A 22434-nucleotide genomic window follows, 5' to 3' on the forward strand; every position below is an offset into this window, starting at 1 on the left:
TGTGGATTTGACATCAGGAGGGAGCCGAGACATATTTAGGGACCAGAATAGAGACTGGGCTCTCTTCATTTGGGCCAATAAGCAACCGCCCCGAACACCCTAGCAACTGCAGAGTAGTTTTGTTTCTTCAACTACTATGTACTCATTATGTACATGTGTTTTTGCCTTGTACTTACATTTAAAATACCTGCTTTTAATTACATCTGTAGTTACACTGTTACCCCAAACCCTAACCCTTACCCAAACTGCACCCATACCCTACTCCTAAACCTTCCCATTCCTCAACCTCAGTAGCAAATGTGAATCTTGTAAGAATTATGCAGAACAACATGTAGTTACACACTAAATACATTGAACTGTAAGTATTTATTTTGAGTACATAGTAGTTAAAGACACCTAATATAAAGTGGGACCTTCCATTGTGATATTTAATGGTAATTATAGCATAGCTGTGCATGTAAACACACTCTTTGACTCACTTAAAAGCTTAAAAAGCCTAGAAAGTATCCTAAAAAGCACTTTGGGGTGAACTAATCATTTAATTCGATTAGAAGTCATTTCAGAAATTAAAAATGCAATTATCTAAAAAATTCAAAACAAAACACTTTTTTGCTGCTCATCTTAAACTTGTGTCTATAACCCTATAGCAATTAAATACCAATTACAAATAAAGCTAATGAATTAAATCAACAGTCTGTCAGAGTCAGCACTGGTCATCATCACCATTGCAGTCGTGCAGCGCTGGATGAAAGGAGTTGACAGACGGGAATATGGTGTTAAATTCAGCATCATCATTTCCTTGGAGAGCAGAGATTAACAGCTTATCATTCCACAACAGATGCAGACTGAACAGGCACATTCACTCTCCCTGCATTAATCTGGGAATATACTGCATATCGCACTTACATGAACTGTAAAAGACAAAACCGAAGCAAACAGCAGGAGGTTATTTCTGCTATTTGGGGTTGGAATTAGGAAACTGTCCAGAAGCAATAATAATACGGTCACAGTATGAACACGTTTGGCAGGATCAAATTCTTGTGCAAACTTAATAGTTTCAAAGAGTGCGAATACCTGGTTGATTTTTGAAAGGGGTGGAAAAACTTTCGGGAGCAAACGGTGCGAACAAGATGGCACACGTACATCTTCATGTATGTTTAGGAACATTTAATCTGGAGGAAACGTCTTAAAGGTGTATTGCAAATGCACGCACACACACGCACGCACACACCTTCTAAATGACGAAGCACACATCAAATAGGCCTCTGGATAATGCACATGTGCTCTTTTGGAAAGGATGTTAGATATCAGTAGTTTTCGGCAATCTGTAGAGGTTTCCCTCATGCAATCTGTCTGGCCAAAAATTGGCCACATTAACGTTGGCACCTCTAGCACAGTAAGGCAAACTAATGGAAAGTGCTAAAGTAGTCTGCTATTAGTAAGGTTAGACCCTTATGCAAAATAAAGTGATAGATATACAGTATTTAGCATCAGGTGAAAATAAGAGCTGTGGCTAACTTCTAAAGCTACTGAAATGGTGATCAAAAATGGTACTGAAGCAAATATAGTATGTAGAAATTACTCCTTGACAATACTCACTCACAATACTTATGCTCACATTGCACTGGTCAAAATAACCCAACAGAAATTTGAACTTATCTTCTTGTTCACGGTGCTAAATTGCCATCAATGAGACACCCACACCCAATTCAAACATCCCTGCTAAACGTTACTGTCAGATTTAAAAATAATCTTTTGAATGTTAAAGTTGGCCCCATTAGTTACATGATACCTAACTTAGAATATAGTGCAAGACCATCAGCATGGCCTTTTATAGTGTTAATGACCAATGGAGTGACTTGCAGATAATGAGTACAGTGCAATTTAAGTACCATCTTAAAGCTGAAGTGTGTAGTTTATGCACCACTAGCAGCACCACCAAACAAAATGGCTAAAATAAAGACAATACACCCCTTTCATTTGTTCAGGCAAACAGGTAGCTCCAACCCAAACTCATGGCATTGGTTGGAGCACATCGTGGTCGGGACACATCCAATTCCTCTTGGTGCCACTGGCATCAGTTTCAAATAGTAAAACTAGTGCAGTATTACACCGAAGACAGATAAATGATGACACACTACAAAGCAAAGTTGTAAAAAACAAAGTACAAACTTTATTATTCTGTTTTTACAAAAGGCACAAGCCTCTTTTCCCCAGTTAAAAAAAAACAACAAAACAAATACAATAGCTTCTCAACCAAATGGACTGACTGTCCAACAAAAACAGAAACGAAAAATAAAGAGATGACAAAAGAATAGGAGGGAGAGGATGAGAAACAGGACAAGTCTGGAGACAGAGACGTCCATAGAGACGTGGTGTGCTGGGAAAACGTTGAGTTACATAGCTGTGCGGTTCAAATCACAGCGAGAAGAGCTTTGATCAAGGAGCAATCTCTTTGAAAACAAGAGATGCTCCTCGTTATACTACAGTAAGTGCTTCAGGTTCATATTCGCCCCCCCCCTGTTCGTCTGTTCCCCTAAACACACCTAACCTCTGATATGTCCTCTATAATTCATACAGTGATATCTGTGAGTAGAAAGTAAAACATTAAAAAAGAGAGACACCCTGTGGCTTCAGTAGAGGAAATGTTCAATGAATCTGGGAGGTCAAAGAGTCTTAGATTTTTTTTGTTTTCCAAAAGACAAAACCGTTAATACAGATTTTACATGAAACAAAAAGACAGCACGAGCAAGACAATAGTCTCTACGACCCAAGCGAACCATTATTCAAATAGAAAAGCGTGACTTCAAATAAAAGAAATAAAATAATGTGTCAATCAACCAGCCCGTTCTTCTGGAAGCCCTGATTCCCTGCAGTCTTCTACTGCAACACGAAGGACAAGGTCCACGGAGCCAGCATGCCGAAAGCGCCTTAAAAATCCAAAAGGAAAAACAATCTGTCCAGCAGCAAAGGATTCCCTGTAATTTTTTGAGAGGGAAGGGTGACATGCACACTTCAAAAAAAACTTATGTCGAATTACAAATAAGAGGTGTGACACTTCTTCTTCAATAGTGAAAACATGTATCTTGCCACCGGAAACCCAACAAAAACAACTACACAGTGGTAGAATGTTCTGGAATGTTCGGAAACATCTACGGTGTTCTTGCAAGAATTTCTGAACATGGGGGCAAGCTTCTTTCACGACGGTCAAGCCATGTGCATCTGCTGGAAGGAGCGCAGTCTCTGCTGCCCCCCCAATGCCACTTTCAGGGCTAGTTAAGGCTGGCCTCTGTGCCTCAATACACACTGAAGCTGTGTTAAGGCAAGCCACCAACTCCTTCCACAAACCTGGCTGTTGTTTGCCACAGGGTACCCTCTTCTGATCCCACCAGGGGCCAAGAGGGTTCAAAGTATCACATGGCTTCATATGGAAATGCAAAAGTGTCATGAACACTTAAAGTGGACACTGTCCATGGGATTATCTGTGGTGCATGTATGAATGCCATCTTCATACACTGCAAGAAAGAGGAAAAAATAAAACATTCAAGCGAGGCGAGAGAACCAGCGAGTGCATAGAGCAAGGGCGCGAGATTACAGGCTAGTCACTCTTCCGCGCTGCTGTAAACATTACTACAAGCCGCAAAGTGTCTACTTAGAGGACAGATGGATATTACAATACTTAGAATACACCCAAACTTCTGGGCCAAGAGGACCAAAAAGGGTCCTTTTTTGGGGGGCAAGAACCAAGAGGGACTTGACGAAAGAGTTGTCAAGGTGTGAAGCTGCATAGGCGGTAATCAGGCCATGACATCCCTGGTAGTGCCTTTTCTACACTTCCGTAAAAACAAAACCTTTAAGCTTCTACAAGCTTGAGTTGCGCGTGCGCGCACACACACACACACACACACAAAAAAACCAAACATACACAAATACACAAAGTTCCTTGCAGGTACAACTACCTGTCCATTAGCTTATTCCACTTACATACAAACGACACAAAAAATATGGCCAGAATTTGAAGGGCTTGAGGAAAAAATTGGGTGTTTGATGTGACGGAGGGAGCGCCTCACCTACCCAAATGTGCATACTGGGAACCCAGCCCAGTAAAGGTGAGCAACAATAAGTGCACCGTCCCCCTCCATCCATACAGGACAGGCTTAGCGTTATTTACAAAGTGCAAACAACAAGAAGCCCCTCTAAGCAGTGGCGGTCTTTGGCCCTCAACTGAGAGCTCAGGATTATGTTTAAGCATTGACTACTGATTCAAAAGTGACCCAAAGCGCTCCCCTACAGATCACTGGCAATGAACTAGGAACGCATCTGCACCAAAAATGACAAAAGAAAAAAGTAACATTTCCTCTAAGGTATTGGAAGCCATGGTGTGGAAACAGGTTTCTAAAGTCTCATTGGCTCACAGTGACGCTTCAAGCCTCCCCAGAACAGAAAGAGGATTTTGACGGACCAGAAGGGACTGGGCAAAGGTTAAAAAGTTTGTTTTGAAAGATAAGACTTTGAGGGATGGAGATGCCCTCTTGCAGAGTGGGGATTGGGTTCCTCCAATCAGAAAACTCTCCTGCCCTCTTATGAACAGGATGTAGGACAGAAAATGATGTAGCAGAGGCATTAAAAAGGACTGAATCAGTCAGCTATACCTCCACAGTAGAGCGGTGAAGGGAAAGCCTATTAGTTCTGTATTTCAGGTGGCAGTTTCCAAGTACATTTTGTCTCACCCACAAAATCATGTACATATGAGCGTGCATTGGTGTAAAAGAAGACAATTCAATAGAGTATGAATAAAAGCCTGTTATATCTGTATCATATGAATATATCAACAAGATACCAGAGTGCTATGGAGTTCTAGTGTACTGTGTGAGTCTACATGAGAGTGCTTGTTTGTTTGCAGCACACCTTGCAAGATAATTTCATGTCAATTAACCTTCACGTCATTCAGTCTGTCAACGTTAAGAGTCCCGTATGCAAGTGTGAAGAGAGCATCAGGGAGAGCAGATAGAGAAATAAAGGGCATTTCTGTGGGAGGCTCTTTCCCTCAGATCCCCCCTTTCCGTGCTCCCGTTACAGGTGGGGGGGGGTTGAGGGTAGTGGGCCAGTTAACAGTCCTTAGACCCTTCGTTGTCGGAGGCGGTGTCTGAGTCGGCGGTGTCCGTAAAGACACGACCTGGGGTGACAATAACTACCCGACGCTTTTCTTCTTCTGGCACGGCCATCTTCTCCTGTGTGCCTTCGATGTGCTGAATAGCCTATAGGGGAAAACAAGAACAAACTGTAAGGTGACATTTCAACATTTTTTACTTACTTAACCAAACCAACAAAGATTTTTCACACCTGGATTAATGACTTGGTTTTAACTACAGGTGGGTCTGGATGGCTAACATGTTCAACAACACACTAGGTGATCAGTGACGCTGACTTGATATATATATATAAAATCATTCAGATACGGGTCAGGAGCTTCAGTTGATGTTCACATCAACCATCAGAATGTTTGGGGGGGGGTTATCTCAATGATTTGGACCGTGACATGATTGTTGGTGCCAGATGGGCTGGTTTGAGCATTTCTGGGATTTTCACACACAACAGTCTCTAGAATTTACTCCGAATGGTGCCAGAAACAAAAATCATCCAGTGAGGGAGTCCTGTAGATAGAAACAGCTTGTTGATGAGCGAGGTCAACAGAGAATGGCCAGACTGGTCTATAGTAACTCAGATAACCACTCTGTACAATTGTGCTGAAGAATATCATCTCTGAATGCTATTCCGAGATGTGGAATGGCACTGTTTTGGTGGCACGAGAGGGACCTGCACAATATTAGGCAGGTGGTTTTAATGTTGTGTCTGATTGGTGTATATACTGCTCTGGAAAAAATTAAGAGACCACAGCAAAATTATCAGTTTCTCTGGATTTACTATTTATACGTATTTGTTTGAGTAAAATGAACATTTTCCCCAACTCTGAGGATTGTTTTTTCCAGCAGGACAATGCTCAATGCCACACAGCTACTGTATGTCAATCAAGATGTGGATGGAGGATGACCGGATTAAGGCCCTGTCATGGCCAACCCAATCTCCAGACCTGAACCCCATTGAAAACCTCTGGAATGTGATCAAGAGGAAGGTGGATCGCCACAAGTCATCAAACAAAGTTGAGCTGCTTGAATTTTTGCACCAGGAGTGGCATAGAGTCACCCAACAGCAATGTGAAAGACTGGCAGAGAGTATGCCAAGACGCATGAAAGCTGTGATTGAAAATCAGGATTATTCCACCAAATATTGATTTCTGAACTCTTCCTAAGTTAATACATTTGTATTGTGTTATTTAAACTTAATCTAAACTTGTTTTCTTGGCATTATTCGAGATCTGAAAACACGGCATCTTTTTTATATTTTGAGCAGTCGTCATTTTCTGCAAATAAATGACAATAAATTATTTGGAATTTGGGAGAAATGTTGTCATTTCTTTATAGAATAAAACTAAAATGTTCATTTTACTCAAACACATACAGTTGAAGTTTACATACACTTAGGCTGAAGTCATTAAAACTCATTTAACCTCACCACAGATTTGATATTAGCAAACTAAAGTCTTGGCTAGTCGTTTAGGACATCTACTTTGTGCATGACACGAGTAATTTTCCCAACAATTGTTTACAGACCGATTGTTTCACTTTTAATTGACTATCACAATTCCAGTGGGTCAGAAGTTCACATACACCAAGTTAACTGTGTCTTCAAGCAGCTTGGAAAATTCCAGAAAATGATATAAAGCCTGATTTTGATTAAAAATCAAAGCAAAATCTAAACGGAGTAGAAACATGTTCTACCTGCACAATGGTGTCCAAGTTCTGTCGTGATGTGGATGCTGTGTTGATCACGGAGGTGGGGCCCATGGTGACCACAGTGACATGATGGGGAGCCGGCGCTGGGGCGGGAACTATTACTGTGGCGTGATGGGTGGGAGCAGGCGGCGTGGCAGGGGATAACACCTGAGGAATAAAGCAGGCCAGAGTCAAGCATTACGATCGTTGACATCATTTGCATGAGCAAACTTCAACAGAGTACTGAAGTACCACTCTCCTCACAACTACGTGAAATACATCCCGATTAGAAAACAAATCAAGACGCAATCCTACAATATTTCCAGCTCAACATTGTGCTTCACTCAAACATGTGCCACATTACATGAGTTAAATGTGTTGCAAATGCAGATTCATGCTGCCTTTAACTCTTCTAATGCCCTCTAGTGGACCAACACATCAAACCAACACATATTACAGACTCCCCTGAAGTCCACAATGCAGCAAGTAACCGTTTAACCTTTTTGATATATGTTAGTCCTACTACAGATGTTATGTGAGAGAAATATGTCTGACCAGTGGGCTGCGGGAAGGGGGGCTCTCACTCTCCATCTGTTCTTGTTGCTGTTGTAGGTGGAGCAGAGTTTGCGTCTGTACATGTTGCTCCTGTACCTGCTGGGCGATCACCTTTAGTTTCTCAGGGTACAGGTGAGCATCCAACGAACGGATCTGATAGAAACGCACAATACACCTGGTTTTAAGATCAGATCAGGAGAGATTAGCGTTTACACTACAAATTAGATCTGGTCACAGTTTTTGATCACCTCAGAATGTGGTTTGAAGTGATCCGATCGCAAGATGTTTTGGACATCTGCGTGATCAAATGGACCGAAACAGACAGGTGTAAACGGGATCATGGAGCCCCTTGGTCAGTACACATCAGAAATGAATGCTTTTGTTTATAGAGTTGCATGGATCTCAAAAGTCTGGGGTTGAATTTGCATTTCAAGTAGGGCTGCAACTAATGATTATTTTGATAATCGATTAATCTAACGATTATTAGAACGATCATTCAACTATTCAGCGATTATTGCAACGATTAATCATTTGCTCTTAACTGATTATTCAGCTTGTGCCCCGACTTAAATTTTTATTAACATGCTTACGAACAATAAAGAGGACAAATGATCTTTTAAAAATACCTCTAAATGACATTCACTGAATTAAAGGGGGAAAAAAATACTTGAAGTTTAATTCGGTAAAGAAATTCACTGCATACTATCCTATCGTTATCAAGTGTTTTTGTCTTGTTTTCCATTTAAAGATTGGTCTAAATATCCTTAAAACAAGATACATCTCATTGAGACGCAACATATATGATATTTAGACTTGCTTTAAGATGCTGACTACCACTCCTGGAGTCATGAGCTTGAATCTAGGGCGTGCTGAGTGACTCCAGCCAGGTCTCCTAAGCAACCAAATTGGCCCGGTTGCTAAGGAGGGTAGTCTCACATGGGGTAACCTCCTCATGGTCACGATTTGTGGTTCTCGCCCTCAATGGGGTGTGTGGTAAGTTGTGCGTGGATTGTGGAGAGCAGCATGAGCCTCCACATGCTGTGAGTCTCCGCGGTGTCATGCACAACGAGTCACGTGATAAGATGTGCGGATTGATGGTCACAGAAGCGGAGGCAACTGAGACTCGTCCTCCACCACCCGGATTGAGGTGAGTAACTGCGCAACCATGAGGACCAACAAAGTATTCCAAATTGGGAGAAAAGGGGATAAAAATTAAAAACATGCATTAAGAGGATGTATCTTAAATATACAGTAAGTGTTTTTATTTTTAAGTGTATTTTTACTTGGATCACTTCTGCGAGTGCAGTAAAGAGAAAATATCCTTATATTCAAGATATATTCTCTAAAAGCAAGTCTAAATATCTCATATGCTGCTTCTTAAGTCAATGCATCTTTTTTTCCCCAAGGATTTTTAGAAATTTTTGAATATTAGTATTTTTAATATTATATTCAACATTCTCAGATAACAATTGTTTCTTCTGCAGTAAAGCTGCTAAGGTAAATGTACATTGTTTTTTTTTTAAGGTAAATATACTGTATATTCTGTTTGTTTTTATTTTCTCCACTTTTCTCCCAAATTCCCAATGCGGGAATTCCCTCGTGGTGGTGGTGTAGTGACTCAATCTGGGTGGCGGAGGATGAATCTCAGTTGCCTTCACATCTGAGACTGTCAATCCGCGCATTTTATCATGTGGCTCGAGCGCGTTACCGCAAAGACGTAGCGCGCGTGGAGGCTTCACACCATTCTCCACGGCCTCCACGCACAACTCACAACATGCCCCACCGAGAGCAATAACAACATTATAGTGACCCTGAGGAGGTTACCCCATGTGACTCTACCCTCCCTAGCAACCGGGACATTTTGGTTGCTTAGGAGACCTGACTGGAGTCACTCAGCACACCCTAGTATTTGAACTTGCGACTCCAGGAGTGACAGTCAGCGTCAATACTTGCTGAGCTACCCAGGCCCCTGTATATTCTGGTTATTAAAATTATTATTATAATAATCTAAAACTACCATTTTACAGGTATGTGACATCAGCCATCAAACCATCATATGGACCGTATAACACTGGTTGACTGTTTAATACTTTTGTAACCTGGCATAAAGGGAGTCTGAATTGGGCAAAGATTAAGCATTGATTTATACAACTGCTTCCAATATTGCCCAATTAAGTTACAATGCTGGGAGATCCCATTATGCTCACAGTATATCATGCATCCCTACTTTTACAGTGGCAGACGTACCTGTTCTTCCAGCAACATGCGAACAGAGCGTTCTTTATCCAGCTGTTGGCGGAGTTCGATCATCTCTCGCCGCAGATCCTCCACCTTCTCCTCCTCCAGGATATCTGGAGATCCGATGCCTTCATCCTTCTCCTCCGCACGCCTCCTCTTTGGGGAGGAGCCGCTGAACTCCTTCTGATGGGAGGAAAACAAGAGATAGGACATGAGGCAGGAAAGAGAGTATGTTGAACTCAATATGGCCAAACACTGGCCGATGTTAATCAGGCTAATAGACATGTTGGTTAACCACCACTGATCCAGACCAGATTCATGGCAGGTTTCCAAGCTCATGGGCTTCACCTGTATATAGCGTTTAAGTTGGGTGTTCTGTTGAAGCAGCCGCGTCTTCTCCTGCTCCATAGAAAAGATGTATTCTGCTGTCTGCTGCAAGATGGCAGCCTGAGAGAAAGAGACAGACACTACATCATTCTCAATATACACAGGCATAATGGACCATATCAGAGCAGCTTGAACAGGTTTTGGTCAAAGCATCGTCAAGCATCTTTTGTGATGGATGCAGGAAAGAAATACCAGATACAGCACTGGCATCTGGCGTGCAGTAATAATAGTGTAAAAAATTAACAGAGCAAAGGCCAGAATGGAAAACAACCAATAACAACCATTGCAATATTTACATTTTGTAGTGGCATTTACACTCAGATTGCATCTAGCCTTAAAATAAAAGTGAGAAGACTTGCTATATAGTGCACAAGTCGTATGGACCACTTTACCCAGGGTTGCAGAGTTAAAAATCACATTTAAAACCCTCCCGTTTTTACCAGGTTTATCCCACTTTTCCACCCCACCTCCCGCTGTATTCATGACGTTCCGCATCCACATTTTGCTCATATGGGATCACCCCGTATCGAATCAATATGTGACACGAGTTGTCCCGTATGATGGTCAGATAGCGTCACAGCGACATCGCTCCAGATTGTTCATTTAACATTGATACAAGTTGAAAATGTGTCATGCGGTGGGTAAGGGGTCATCTCAAGTGTGCCGCACAAGCCCTCAAAAGTGAAGCCAAAACGTCTCGATCGCCCCCCCGGTGACTGGTCCTAGTATAGGTCATAAACCCCGCCTCCCCATGTTATTCTTTTTTCCAAAGATAGAAACGACAGTAAATGACAGAAACTATCACGTTGATGTAATTTCAAGTGTTTGTTTTCAAAATAAGTTTGTTTTTAGTTATTTGATGCTATAAAAACGGTGCTGTGACATCATGATTGACAGCTGTGATTGACAGGTTCTCTGAGCGAAGTAGTCACTGAAGCACCAACTGACTTTTTTTCGGGACCTTCGGAGGACTGAGGAGATTGGAGCTTTAAATGTAATATCTAAATTTCTATAATTAATTATTTCACACCGTCATAAGTCAAAAGTGCAGGGGCGTGTGCTTGCGATTGATTCAGCGAGAGTGAGGGCGGGGCCTTGAATTCACGGCTTTACTTCCTGCTCACTACTGCGCAGGTCTGGTCCCGAAATCGCAACTGTGCAGACTCAAGTCCCAAGATGTCAGCACTATATCGGGACACTGGCGGCTTCAGTTCTCACTAATGGAAAAGAGCGAAGGGGCGTCGTCCATCTTTTTTTACAGTCTATGGGTCATCTGAAAAGTCCACACATTGTGCCAAAACTGATTTTATTTTATTATTATTGAAAAACAGAAGGATCGATATAAATGTTCAATAAGATGTACAAAATTACACAGATCCAGCAATGTATGAATATAGTCACTGAGTCATAAAGACAACAAGTACATATGAAGGAAAAACAGATGTACACCTAAAGATGATAAATTATCGAAGAAATAAAAATAATTGTATTTTGTATAAGTCATGTGTCAGGAAAGTTCTCAGCACATAGGAAAGGATAGACATTTTTCATTATTAATAACTCAAAAAGTATTTATTGCTAAAAGTGTAAAGGATGTGGTAAGGGACCATCTGAATACAAGGTCAATTGCTTGGAATTATTAATCTTCAATGTAGTATTACTGACCGGTACCGCCGCTCCCTATATGCATATTACGCAGTGCACCTACTCCCTACGGGGGCACCATCTTACCCTAGGAGTACACCAGAAACTCCACCGGCTGCCGTTCCTCACACATACGAAACACGCCCCATAAAGAAATCTCCCTATTTTTCACAATCCGATGTTGGCAGGAATGATCAGACTCTTACTTAAGCAGGTGCAGGCACACATTCAACATGGCCTAAACATTGCTTATCGGTAAAACAGGGTAGGGTACATACAAGACATGTTTTCCACATACACTCTTATTAGGAACACCTGTTCAATTTCTCATTAATGCAATTATCTAATCAACCAATCACATGGCAGTTGCTTCAATGCATTTAGGGGTGTGGTCCTGGTCAAGACAATCTCCTGAACTCCAAACTGAATGTCAGAATGGGAAAGAAAGGTGATTTAAGCAATTTTGAGCGTGGCATGTTTGTTGGTGCCAGACGGGCCGGTCTGAGTATTTCACAATCTGCTCAGTTACTGGGATTTTCACACACAACATTTCTAGGGTTTACAAAGAATGGTATGAAAAGGGAAAAACATCCAGTATGCGGCAGTCCTGTGGGCGAAAATGCCTTGTTGATGCTAGAGGTCAGAGGAGAATGGGCCGATTGATTCAAGCTGATAGAAGAGCAACTTTGACTGAAATAACCACTCGTTACAACCGAGGTATGCAGCAAAGCATTTGTGAAGCCACAACACGCACAACCTTGAGGCGGATGGGCTACAACAGCAGAAGACCCCACTGGGTACCACTCATCTCCACTACAAATAGGAAAAAGAGGCTACAATTTGCAAGAGCTCACCAAAATTGGACAGTTGAAGACTGGAAAAATGTTGCCTGGTCTGATGAGTCTCGATTTCTGTTGAGACATTCAGATGGTAGAGTCAGAATTTGGCGTAAACAGAATGAGAACATGGATCCATCATGCCTTGTTACCACTGTGCAGGCTGGTGGTGGTGGTGGTGTAATGGTGTGGGGGATGTTTTCTTGGCACACTTTAGGCCCCTTAGTGCCAATTGGGCATCGCTTAAATGCCACGGACTACCTGAGCATTGTTTCTGACCATGTCCATCCCTTTATGGCCACCATGTACCCATCCTCTGATGGCTACTTCCAGCAGGATAATGCACCATGTCACAAAGCTTGAATCATTTCAAATTGGTTTCTTGAACATGACAATGAGTTCACTGTACTAAAATGGCCCCCACAGTCACCAGATCTCAACCCAATAGAGCATCTTTGGGATGTGGTGGAACGGGAGCTTCGTGCCCTGGATGTGCATCCCACAAATCTCCATCAACTGCAAGATGCTATCCTATCAATATGGGCCAACATTTCTAAAGAATGCTTTCAGCACCTTGTTGAATCAATGCCACGTAGAATTAAGGCAGTTCTGAAGGCGAAAGGGGGTCAAACACAGTATTAGTATGGTGTTCCTAATAATCCTTTAGGTGAGTGTATGTAGCAAATTAAAATTGGTTTATGTACCATTATATAAATAAATACGATATTGGATTTTGCTGATGCGATATGCTGAATGAAAGGCATTTAATCTGCCAATCATTTCTTTAATTGGTAGCCTATAATAAATGTTCTTAGTCTTTCCTTCCTGTGATGGAAGGGCCAGACAGAGGCTACACGAGTCCAAATTTCAGATGCAGTTTATGGTGCAACCAAAATACCAATAACCAGTGGGGGCAGGTGGGAGATTTGATTCATAGTGCAGCATTTGTAACTTTAAATTCGCTTTAACTTTGAAATACAACGGAGACTCTTATTTTGAAATGTTTGCGCTTCACTGCCTCCAGCTGCTCCTTCAAACAGATATGGGAAATAAAATGTGCACTTAAAAATAACAACAAATGTGTTAAAATATAAACATTGTGATTTTCATCAACACTATACTGTCTCATCCATCATCAACAGTTGATCTTTAGTGATAGTTCGTCATACATTTCCGAATTGGCCTAATGATTGCGAATTACTCTGCAACAGCTGGAAACAGCTTTTTGGAGAAAAGGACACTGCGCATGCATTTATTTAACTGAAATTTGATAATCACATTAGATCACATCATGATTCCTGTCTTTTCTGCCCCAATATAAGATATTTAAGACTTTTTATGACCTTCAATTTTAGAAAACTGAATTAAGACATTTTAAGGATCCGCAGGAACCCTTTTTAATGGTGCTCTTTTGTTCCTTTTGGAGCTTGACCGTCCCTGGAAACTGTATGTTCTTATTGTACGTAAAAAGCAACATGGACTCGTGTTTTTGTGTTCCAATGATCAAAGCAAATATACATTTGAACTATCCTTATAAGCTGTAATACATCTTCATATTAAATCTATTAATCTAATCAAACCAATGAGCACTAAAAGTTCAGGAAACAGGCTTGTGCTAAACCTTCTATAGGTAGAACGATATATCGGTTTCACAGATTAATCGCGGCAATTGTTGCTTTTTGGAACTATCGTTATCGTATCTATGGCAATAGTTGCCGATAGTTTTTTCAGAATTTCCTATGAATCATTTCAAAATAAGAGTCCCCAGTGTGTTTCGGGCTTGTTTATACTTAAAAGTCCTCTCAGATGGTAGAGCGGGTCGATCACTAATCGCAGGGTTGGCGGTTCGATTGTTGGCCCACATGACTCCACATGCCGAAGTGTCCTTGGGCAAGACACTGAACCCCAAGTTGCTCCCAATGGCAGGCTAGTGCCTTGCATGGCAGCTCTGCCATCATTGGTATGAATGCGTGTGTGTGTGTGTGTGTGTGTGTGTGTGTGTGTGTGTGTGAGAATGGGACACAGTGTAAAGCGCTTTGGTAACCTCTAAGGTTAAAAAAGGTGCTATATAAGTGCAGACTATTTACCATTATTTTGAGATATTTGGGTATTTTGGTTGAACAATAAACTGCATCTGGGATTTTATTCATTTAGGGCTCTTTGTGCCCGCCATGGTATGGAAAGAATACGTTTCTTTTTTACATTCTATAAATCGATCTGCTGATTAATCAGTTATCGGCCTTTCCAACCACCTCAGTTATCAGTATCGGAAAAATCCACTATCGGTTGACCTCTACAACCATCCCCTTCTTTTGTTGCCCCCCAACATTCACTCCAGCCATGCATGCATAGTGTCTGACCCACCTTGCTTAGTTTTTCTCCATCACTATGCGGTATAAGTGTTTTCAGAGACTGGAAACCAGCATTGATGCTCTGCATGCGCCGCCGCTCGTTGCTGTTGGCGATCTCCCGTCGAATGCGCCGCTCCTGGTCCCGTGCAGTCTCTGGCGTGAGAGGAATGTTCGCTAAGCTGTGGGGAGAAATGTTACCCTAATTTAGTGAACATTACTTAAAAAGTAACTGTAATAAATGAGCAGTAATTTGGTAAATCAAAAAAGTACATTGGCAGTACCAAGGTTTAGAGGTATCAGACTGCAACTAGTGATGTGAAAAACTACCAATTTTCATAATCGCCTACTACTAGTCCGTTTGTTGTTTGAACGACTAGTCGACTATTCAGCGTTAATAATGATCATTTGTATCATTAGGCTCCGTTATGTTACGTGACCCTTATCAAACACTTTTCAGAGGGATATAGGGATGCACAGCACTTCAAGATGGCAACTCAACAAAAATATAGGCTAAATAACTAAAACACCTAATTGCACAAAACAATCAAAGTAAGAGAAGAAATAAGAAAGGCTTCATACGGAGCGGCACAAAACCGCGTATGTGCATCCTCTACGCAGAATGACTAGCTTCCATGTAACCAGAGCACTTGGGAGTCAAGATAATGATGCTGGTACTTGCTTGTGCTGAATGCATAAACATGGTTTGAGTTTTGTAATTTTAATTACTGACTTTTAACATGTTTATCTTAAGCACATTTTTGTATTACTTTAAAACAGGACGCCAGCTTGTGAAAGAGAAACTGTTGAATTTCCTGGATGCTCATTCAACTTTTTTTGTCTCCAAATTCAAGTCCTTGGAAATCTCTGTTTCACACAACCACATGCGTGCTTTGGACGAGGAAATCAAAGCCTAATTGAACTTCCTCCCTGTCTGGGCTTCTCGGAGGAGCTCTGGAAAGCTTCTCTTATCAGTACTGACTCAGCTGCTTAAGTTCAAACACAGGAACAATTGTGCACAAACTTGAGAGGAGAGAGATAGGCTTCCCCAGCTAGATTCCTTGAATCCAAAATCCAGCAAACAGATCACATGCCAAATCACAACTAGAGCCAAGAGAGTGAAACGAGAGATATGGAGCGGCCACTTTCAGCCATTCGCAGGAATATCACCCTATTTTTTTGTATGCATAACGATGATATGGTCAAAAGAAATGTGTAATATTATCATGGCATAAGGCTTTGCACTGTGATTAAAGCTGCCCTTAAAATGCATTTACATAAAATATTTCAATAATACTAATTGAATATTAAAAAACAATAGGCCTAAATTTACATGGTTTACCATGAAGAAACAGAAAAAGGCATTTTGGAGGATGTTCCTCATTGTAATAGACTAATATAAAGGCCAAGCCGATTAATCAGACTGTATTTAGTTATTGACAATCGACATTGGATGATAACTGCTTTTAGTAAATACTGAATATGCAAATTAAGTGTATATATAAATTACTTACATTTTTAATATGCTTATTTACATGGATCACATCGGAGTAAAAATTAAAACAAAAAATACTGTGAGCTCCGAGGATGTAAATTGATGGTGATATGTGCTACTGTTTAAGCCATCAGTCCAAGTTATTTCAACATCATTGTTTAAAAGTCGTGTTTAATAGCGGAGTTGGTGAAGAACTACACTACCCATGATCCAGCAGAGTAAACCACCAATCAGAGAAAATCGAAGCACCCGCTCCCGTGATGCACTGCAAATGACACAAACTACTTGCATACTTGAGAATATCTGGATATTTTGCAATAAACATAAAATATGTCGTTTTGTCCGTTGTGTCCGGCGCTGAAGCGGCTGGGAAGGGTCCGCTGTCGTTATGCGGTATGAGAGCGCCCTCTAGAGGCAAAATAAAATCACTTCACTGATGCCTTGTGGTGTTTGTTTTGACACATGAGGCTACACTCTGCATGGAGCGGCACACTTCAGATGCGGATTTAAAACATCAACAACGAAAAGGTATCTATACAGTACACTACTGTACACATTGTCATATCATTATAAAGTAATTAATTTGTTGACTAGATGCTGCATTAGTAGATGACAGAAGTATGTTTGCCTACCAGGCTGAAAGGACGCTAACATTAAAAGCTAACCTCAAGCGGTTAGAAGAATGGGACAAAAATACACGCAATTCCAACCCAAATGGTTAAATGTCACGATTGTCACCATCTATTTGCATTAGTTTATATCCAGCTGGTCACGTTTATGCATTCATTAGCCAGCTAAGTTGCATATTTAAAAGTTAGTGATTTGAGAAAGCTAATTAATATCTTAATTAGCCAAGAGAAACGTATAAACAAATCAGAAATGCATCTGATTTAAATTATATTTTTTCATCCTCACTGCAAAACGATGACTTCAGATCGAGCACATTCTTGCGCTAAAAAAGTCTAGACACAGCACAACAAATGCAGTTTAACAGAAAGCAGGTGGCTAAATATGCTGTTGAAGTTCTTTTAATCAGACACAGCATCTAAAAAACACGAGACGCTGAATAAACAAAAACAAAGCGAAACAAAGTCGTTCGTATAGGGCACGTTTACATAGAAAACAAATGGATGGTTGCAGATGTGTTCAGTGTGAACAGCCCCTTAAAGTTGGTGGAGGTCTTTGGCTGTTGCGTTTTACTCTTATAAGTGTTTCTCAGATTAAGCAATGAGTTGTTTAAATGCTTTGTCAGGAAAGATGTTCAACTTGGAAATGGGTGTTGAGATTCTCGTGTTCGGTTCCAGTCTGTTGTGTTGCAGATGCGTTCAGTGTGAACAGCCCCTGGCCTCTGCTTATATTCTGAGCCGCTTCACCACTGAGTGCAGCCGAATACCACTGATGTCTGTGAATATTGCTACTCTACATACAACTGTACTGAACAAAACACAATGTGGTATTTCACTGTTATTATGAAGCATGAGCCTGGAGCAGGAATCAGTGCAAGTGTAACGACATGTGAACTGTCTATTGGAACGTTTTCCCTCATTTAATTTTTTACTTAACATTTGAGAATATGGACCGACTAAAACTTTTTATTTATTTATTTATTTTATGCACATTAGTTGAAAATGAAATGCTCTTTTTTTAACAGCTTGGATAGGATGCTCTATGCAATAATATAACGGTGCTGAATGGTTTATGTATTTATTGCATCCTCTTGTGGACTAAGGAAACCATGCCAATTTAAAAATCAGCTGACTTTAAAATTTGAATATTAGTTAATATATATATTAATATTTATTTATTTCATTTAAAAAAAGTACAATACATCAGTACGGTTTATTTTTGTTATAAAGCACTATTTTATTTTGAGTGTTATTTTTTTCATTCAGTATCAATTTTAATCAGTTGATTAATCAGTTATCAGCAGGTAATGCCCAACTTAGATATCGGTAAAATCAACTATAGGTCAACCTCTAGAGATATTTCATTTGAATTTTGACTTAGAAATGTTTTACAAAGGATTTAATGAATGGATGGATACAATTAATGGAGAAAAAAATTAAACTTCCAGAACTAAGATGCCTGAAATATAGGACGGGCACTGTTACACTCTATTAACTATGAACCTATACAAAGAATGAAGAAAATAAATGATTTTGCAATTAAAATTTCTTTGGACAGTCATTTTCAATGTTTTTTTTATATTCTATACTTGGCTGACATACAATTACATTTTTTTAAATTAAGAAACTTAATTCCAATAAACATATCCTTCACATTGTAGGCCAATTTTCACCGTACTACCAAAAACTACAATTCCCACAATGCCCCCGATCTAATCGGCTCAATGGCCCCGCCCCCTCCCGAGAATGGATCGCAGACGCATTGACGGGGCCTTCCTTCATCAATATACACACCCCCTTATTAAAACACATAAGTTATTAATTTACTAACCTCTAACACTCGCAAAATCCATTCAAAATGGGCCGAAACTGAACTATTAGTCGAGATACACAACACCATCTCTGGCCTAAATAAAAAAACATCGTGTTCACAGACGAAGCGGTCCGCCATTACAACAATGCGCCTCTCGCGCTTCCTCCGTCCATGCGGCAGCACCGACGCAGTTCAAATATCATCTGATCTCTTATCCGCCGCACGCTCTGCTCCACTTCTCACCCTTTATACCCATTTCAGCCTCATATGTCGGAAATACACGCATGAAATTGCACTGTATACTTTCAATGCTTAATTGCAATGCGAAACGGACGACGCCAAATGCTCAATGGCTTTAATGCACGAGCCACAAGCATGGCCGCACTGCCCACAATAACTTGACTCCTGAAAACACGCAACAGAACGCCCGAACTTCAGTTCGAACACGCTTTTCACCTAACGACTTCTACATTGACTTCTACATTTAACATCTGACTCCCACGTATACTGAAATATACAGGAATAATCGTATTAAACACACGCGCGAGACCAGCGGCGTGGCGCTGTTCATGCAAGCACGTGGTTTGTGTTGGTTACACACAAAATGCATCGATTTCCCCGAGATATTACCCGGGTAACACTGACTTGACAAGCCAAGGGGCTTCCATAGACCCCCAAGAGATGGATTAAATAGAGAAAATCGAGTCTCGCGCGGATTAAATCCCGTCTTAACCCTCTAGATAGGCGCATGTACACAATAACACAGAAATCACACCATGTATTGCATGATACACCAGTAGTAGTGCTGATGCTATTGGCGCGCGATTACAGAATCAAGCACATTTGTATGTGTGTGTTCAGTGCAATGAATAAAACAGGGTCCGACATACCTGCACAAGCCCCCTATGACTTCTTTTTCGGTTTTCCTGAAATGTTGCAAGGAGGGCACCTTCTGAGCTGGTACCATGAAATACTCCATGCTTTTCCTCTTCTCTCCAGCTCGGGCTCCTTGATTGTTCTGTTACTTTTTATTTGTTTACAAATAAAACACCTTCTCCGTGTCTGTTTCGCATTTAAGAAGCAGATCTGCGGGTATCCTGTGGATTTTGGGCATGAGTGTTGAGTTGTAAAGGTTACTCTACTCTCCCAGCTGATGGGGTTCCCTCGTAGTGTGTAGACGTGTGTGTGTGTTGCTCTCGCTTGCTCTCTTTCCGTCCCTCCTTCTGCATGGACGTGTGTGTGTTTGCAGCTGATCGGATGTCTTTCAAGGCGGGAAACAGCTGGTAGGAATCACACACATCACAGCACTACCAAAAAGCGTCCTTCCGCCAAACAGGACTTGCATGTAAACAAAGGACTATTGCAACAGCATTTAAACATCAGCCATGTTCAACAAAAATCTCTTTGATGCTTATTGCATGGCAGAAACCGGATTGCTATGCATGCAAATATCAGTCTCACGGTGCATTGCACAATGCATTCATAAAACGGGAAACATAAGTGTGTTAAATTAGTCAGTGTATGTAATTAGATTTGTGTTTGTATGCGCGAGAGGGCGTTTTAAAGCTTGATTCTACTGTAAAACACCAATGCACGGTGAAATGCATAATGCATGTATTAATATATCAATAAAGATCTGTTAAGTTGGTAAGTGCACGTAAAATACGTGTGAATATGTTTAAGTAAGCGCTCTTTATATTTTAGCATCTCGTGCGTACGCAAAATATAATTTAATATGGTTTAAAATAGATTTTTCAAGTGCATTATAAATAAGAGCTAAACTCGGACTTTAAATGAAAGACTGATGTTGTAAAGCGTGAATCTCAATGTAAACGTAAAATCACAATGCACGTGCAATGCATAATGCATATATTAAATTCCTGGCACATACTGTATATGTTAAATTGACTAGCGCACGTAAAAATGCGTTAATGTGTTATTTTTAATAAGCGCGCTTTTTAAATAGCCTCAATTATGATTTTTGTACGTACAAAATATCAATGCACGAGGCACTATATAATGCATATTTTAAATAGCCTATTGATTTATTCTGTTTAATTGGTCAGTGCATGAAAACAGATTGTTATTTTGTAGTAGGCTAAACACGCATTTATTATAAAAACAAAAATAATAATAATAATAAAAAAAAAACGTGTTGAAAAGCATGCATCTAAATGTAAACATGTAAAACGTTTATTTAAGGTGTGATTCATAATGCATAGATCTGTTGAATTGGTCAGTGCATATATATATATATATATATATATATATATATATATATATATATATATATATATATATATTAGTAAACGCGAGTTTTATATTAAATACGTGTGTTTTAAAGCATGCATCTATATGTAAACATGTAAAATGTCAATTTATAGTGCGATGCATAATGCTTATGTTATAGTATTGGTCTAGATCTGTTAAATTGGTCAGTGCATATAAATAGATTTATTTTAAAACGAGAGTTTTATATTAAATACGTGTGTTTTGAAGCATGCATCTATATGTAAACATGTAAAATGTCGATGTATGGTCCGATGCATGATGCTTATGTTATAGTATTGGTCTAGATCTATTAAATTGGTCGGTGCATGTAAAAGCGCATGTAAATAGGGTATGATTTTTCTTTGACTGGGGGGTGAAGCATGCGGATCAGCTGACATGCTGGCAGGGCTTCACAACAACACCAACCAGAGGAGGAGGAGAGAAGAAAGAGGGCTGATACTCAAACTGAATGTGTGCACACCATTTTGGGTGCATGAAAGTTGTAGTTGTTGGAGGAGGAGGAACAGGAGTTACCTAATCGCTGCCTGCTCGAAGCAGAAATCACACACAGACACAAAATGGGAGCGGTCATGAAGAAGCCGGAAATGTGTTTTACTGTGACTCAACGGCATGATCGTGGACGACGGAGGACATCTACGATTTACGAACAGGAACTGATGGATTGACACTTGCATTATTATTGTATTTAAATATTTGTAACAAGTGTTTGGTTTTGACCTGTCCATATCATAAAATATGCCTTTTGGACCAATCTCTAAAATCTGCTTTATTTATTTATTGTTTAAAATGGGTGATTAGAATTCTATTCATCTGATTTTCTTTTTTTAACATAGAAATAAAGATTTTTTTGTTATCTATATAAACAATACAAATTAGGTCATTTTTTGTTCATGTCGTCTTAGAATGAAGCTGCATCAATGCTAAGTCCCCAATGCCATTGTAGAAATTCACTGTTCACAGTCATTCATGATTAACTCCATGAGTGAAAGTGTCCAATAACAGGGCAGCTACTGAGATTAAGTGAGTGGTATTCGGCTGGTCATGTGATCCTAATATGGCCGCCCCCATGAGGAGACCCTCCATGTAGAATAAAACAGCTTTTATAAGGTTACTGATATGACTGGAGTCTTTAGCTCATGTTGGTGGGCATTGTTTTATACATATTATTTCAAAATCACTTTTCATTTCTTTAGAGTAAACCTTTTATTTAGAGGGAAAATGACTGAGTGCACCTTTAAACTCGATTAAGGCTTTGCACTATTTTGGGTCACTCATCAAATTAGCACATTTGTTGCATTTCCTTGCCTCCACTGAAGCACACACGATGTCTTGGAGCATGTAGAAAATCTCGCTGGAAAATGTGGATC

At 40.2% G+C, this 22434-nt stretch overlaps 1 protein-coding gene across 4 annotated transcripts; it reads right to left on the bottom strand.

The window, feature by feature from the left end:
* Positions 1-2181: 2181 nt before the first annotated feature.
* On the bottom strand, positions 2182-20135 carry tfap4 (transcription factor AP-4 (activating enhancer binding protein 4)). Of its 4 annotated transcripts, none has more exons than XM_052131363.1 (7): positions 19666-20105; positions 14858-15023; positions 9975-10073; positions 9636-9806; positions 7389-7541; positions 6840-7001; positions 2182-5258 (listed from the first exon to the last, which is right to left on the bottom strand). In XM_052131363.1, the coding sequence occupies exons 1-7, from the start codon at positions 19752-19754 to the stop codon at positions 5109-5111; spliced, it is 990 nt and encodes a 329-aa protein (XP_051987323.1). In that variant the 5' UTR covers positions 19755-20105; the 3' UTR covers positions 2182-5108. The 4 variants fall into 4 exon arrangements, with proteins under 4 accessions (XP_051987323.1, XP_051987322.1, XP_051987325.1 ...); XM_052131362.1 differs by having other exon boundaries at positions 9636-9809; positions 19666-20090; XM_052131365.1 differs by lacking the exon at positions 19666-20105 and adding an exon at positions 18794-19217 and having other exon boundaries at positions 9636-9809.
* Positions 20136-22434: the final 2299 nt, after the last annotated feature.

The sequence above is a fragment of the Xyrauchen texanus genome, chromosome 8 (genome assembly GCF_025860055.1).
Source record: "Xyrauchen texanus isolate HMW12.3.18 chromosome 8, RBS_HiC_50CHRs, whole genome shotgun sequence".
Taxonomy (NCBI): Eukaryota; Metazoa; Chordata; class Actinopteri; order Cypriniformes; family Catostomidae; genus Xyrauchen; species Xyrauchen texanus.

Coding starts and splice junctions, on each gene's coding strand:
- tfap4 (XM_052131362.1), bottom strand. CDS start 19,754: ATGGAGTATTTCATGGTACCAGCTCAGAAGGTGCCCTCCTTGCAACAT. Junction 10,074..14,857: donor ATGGAGAAAAACTAAGCAAG/GTGGGTCAGACA, acceptor TCTTTCTCTCAG/GCTGCCATCTTGCAGCAGAC. Junction 5,259..6,839: donor ACTTGGACACCATTGTGCAG/GTAGAACATGTT, acceptor TTTCCCCTATAG/GCTATTCAGCACATCGAAGG.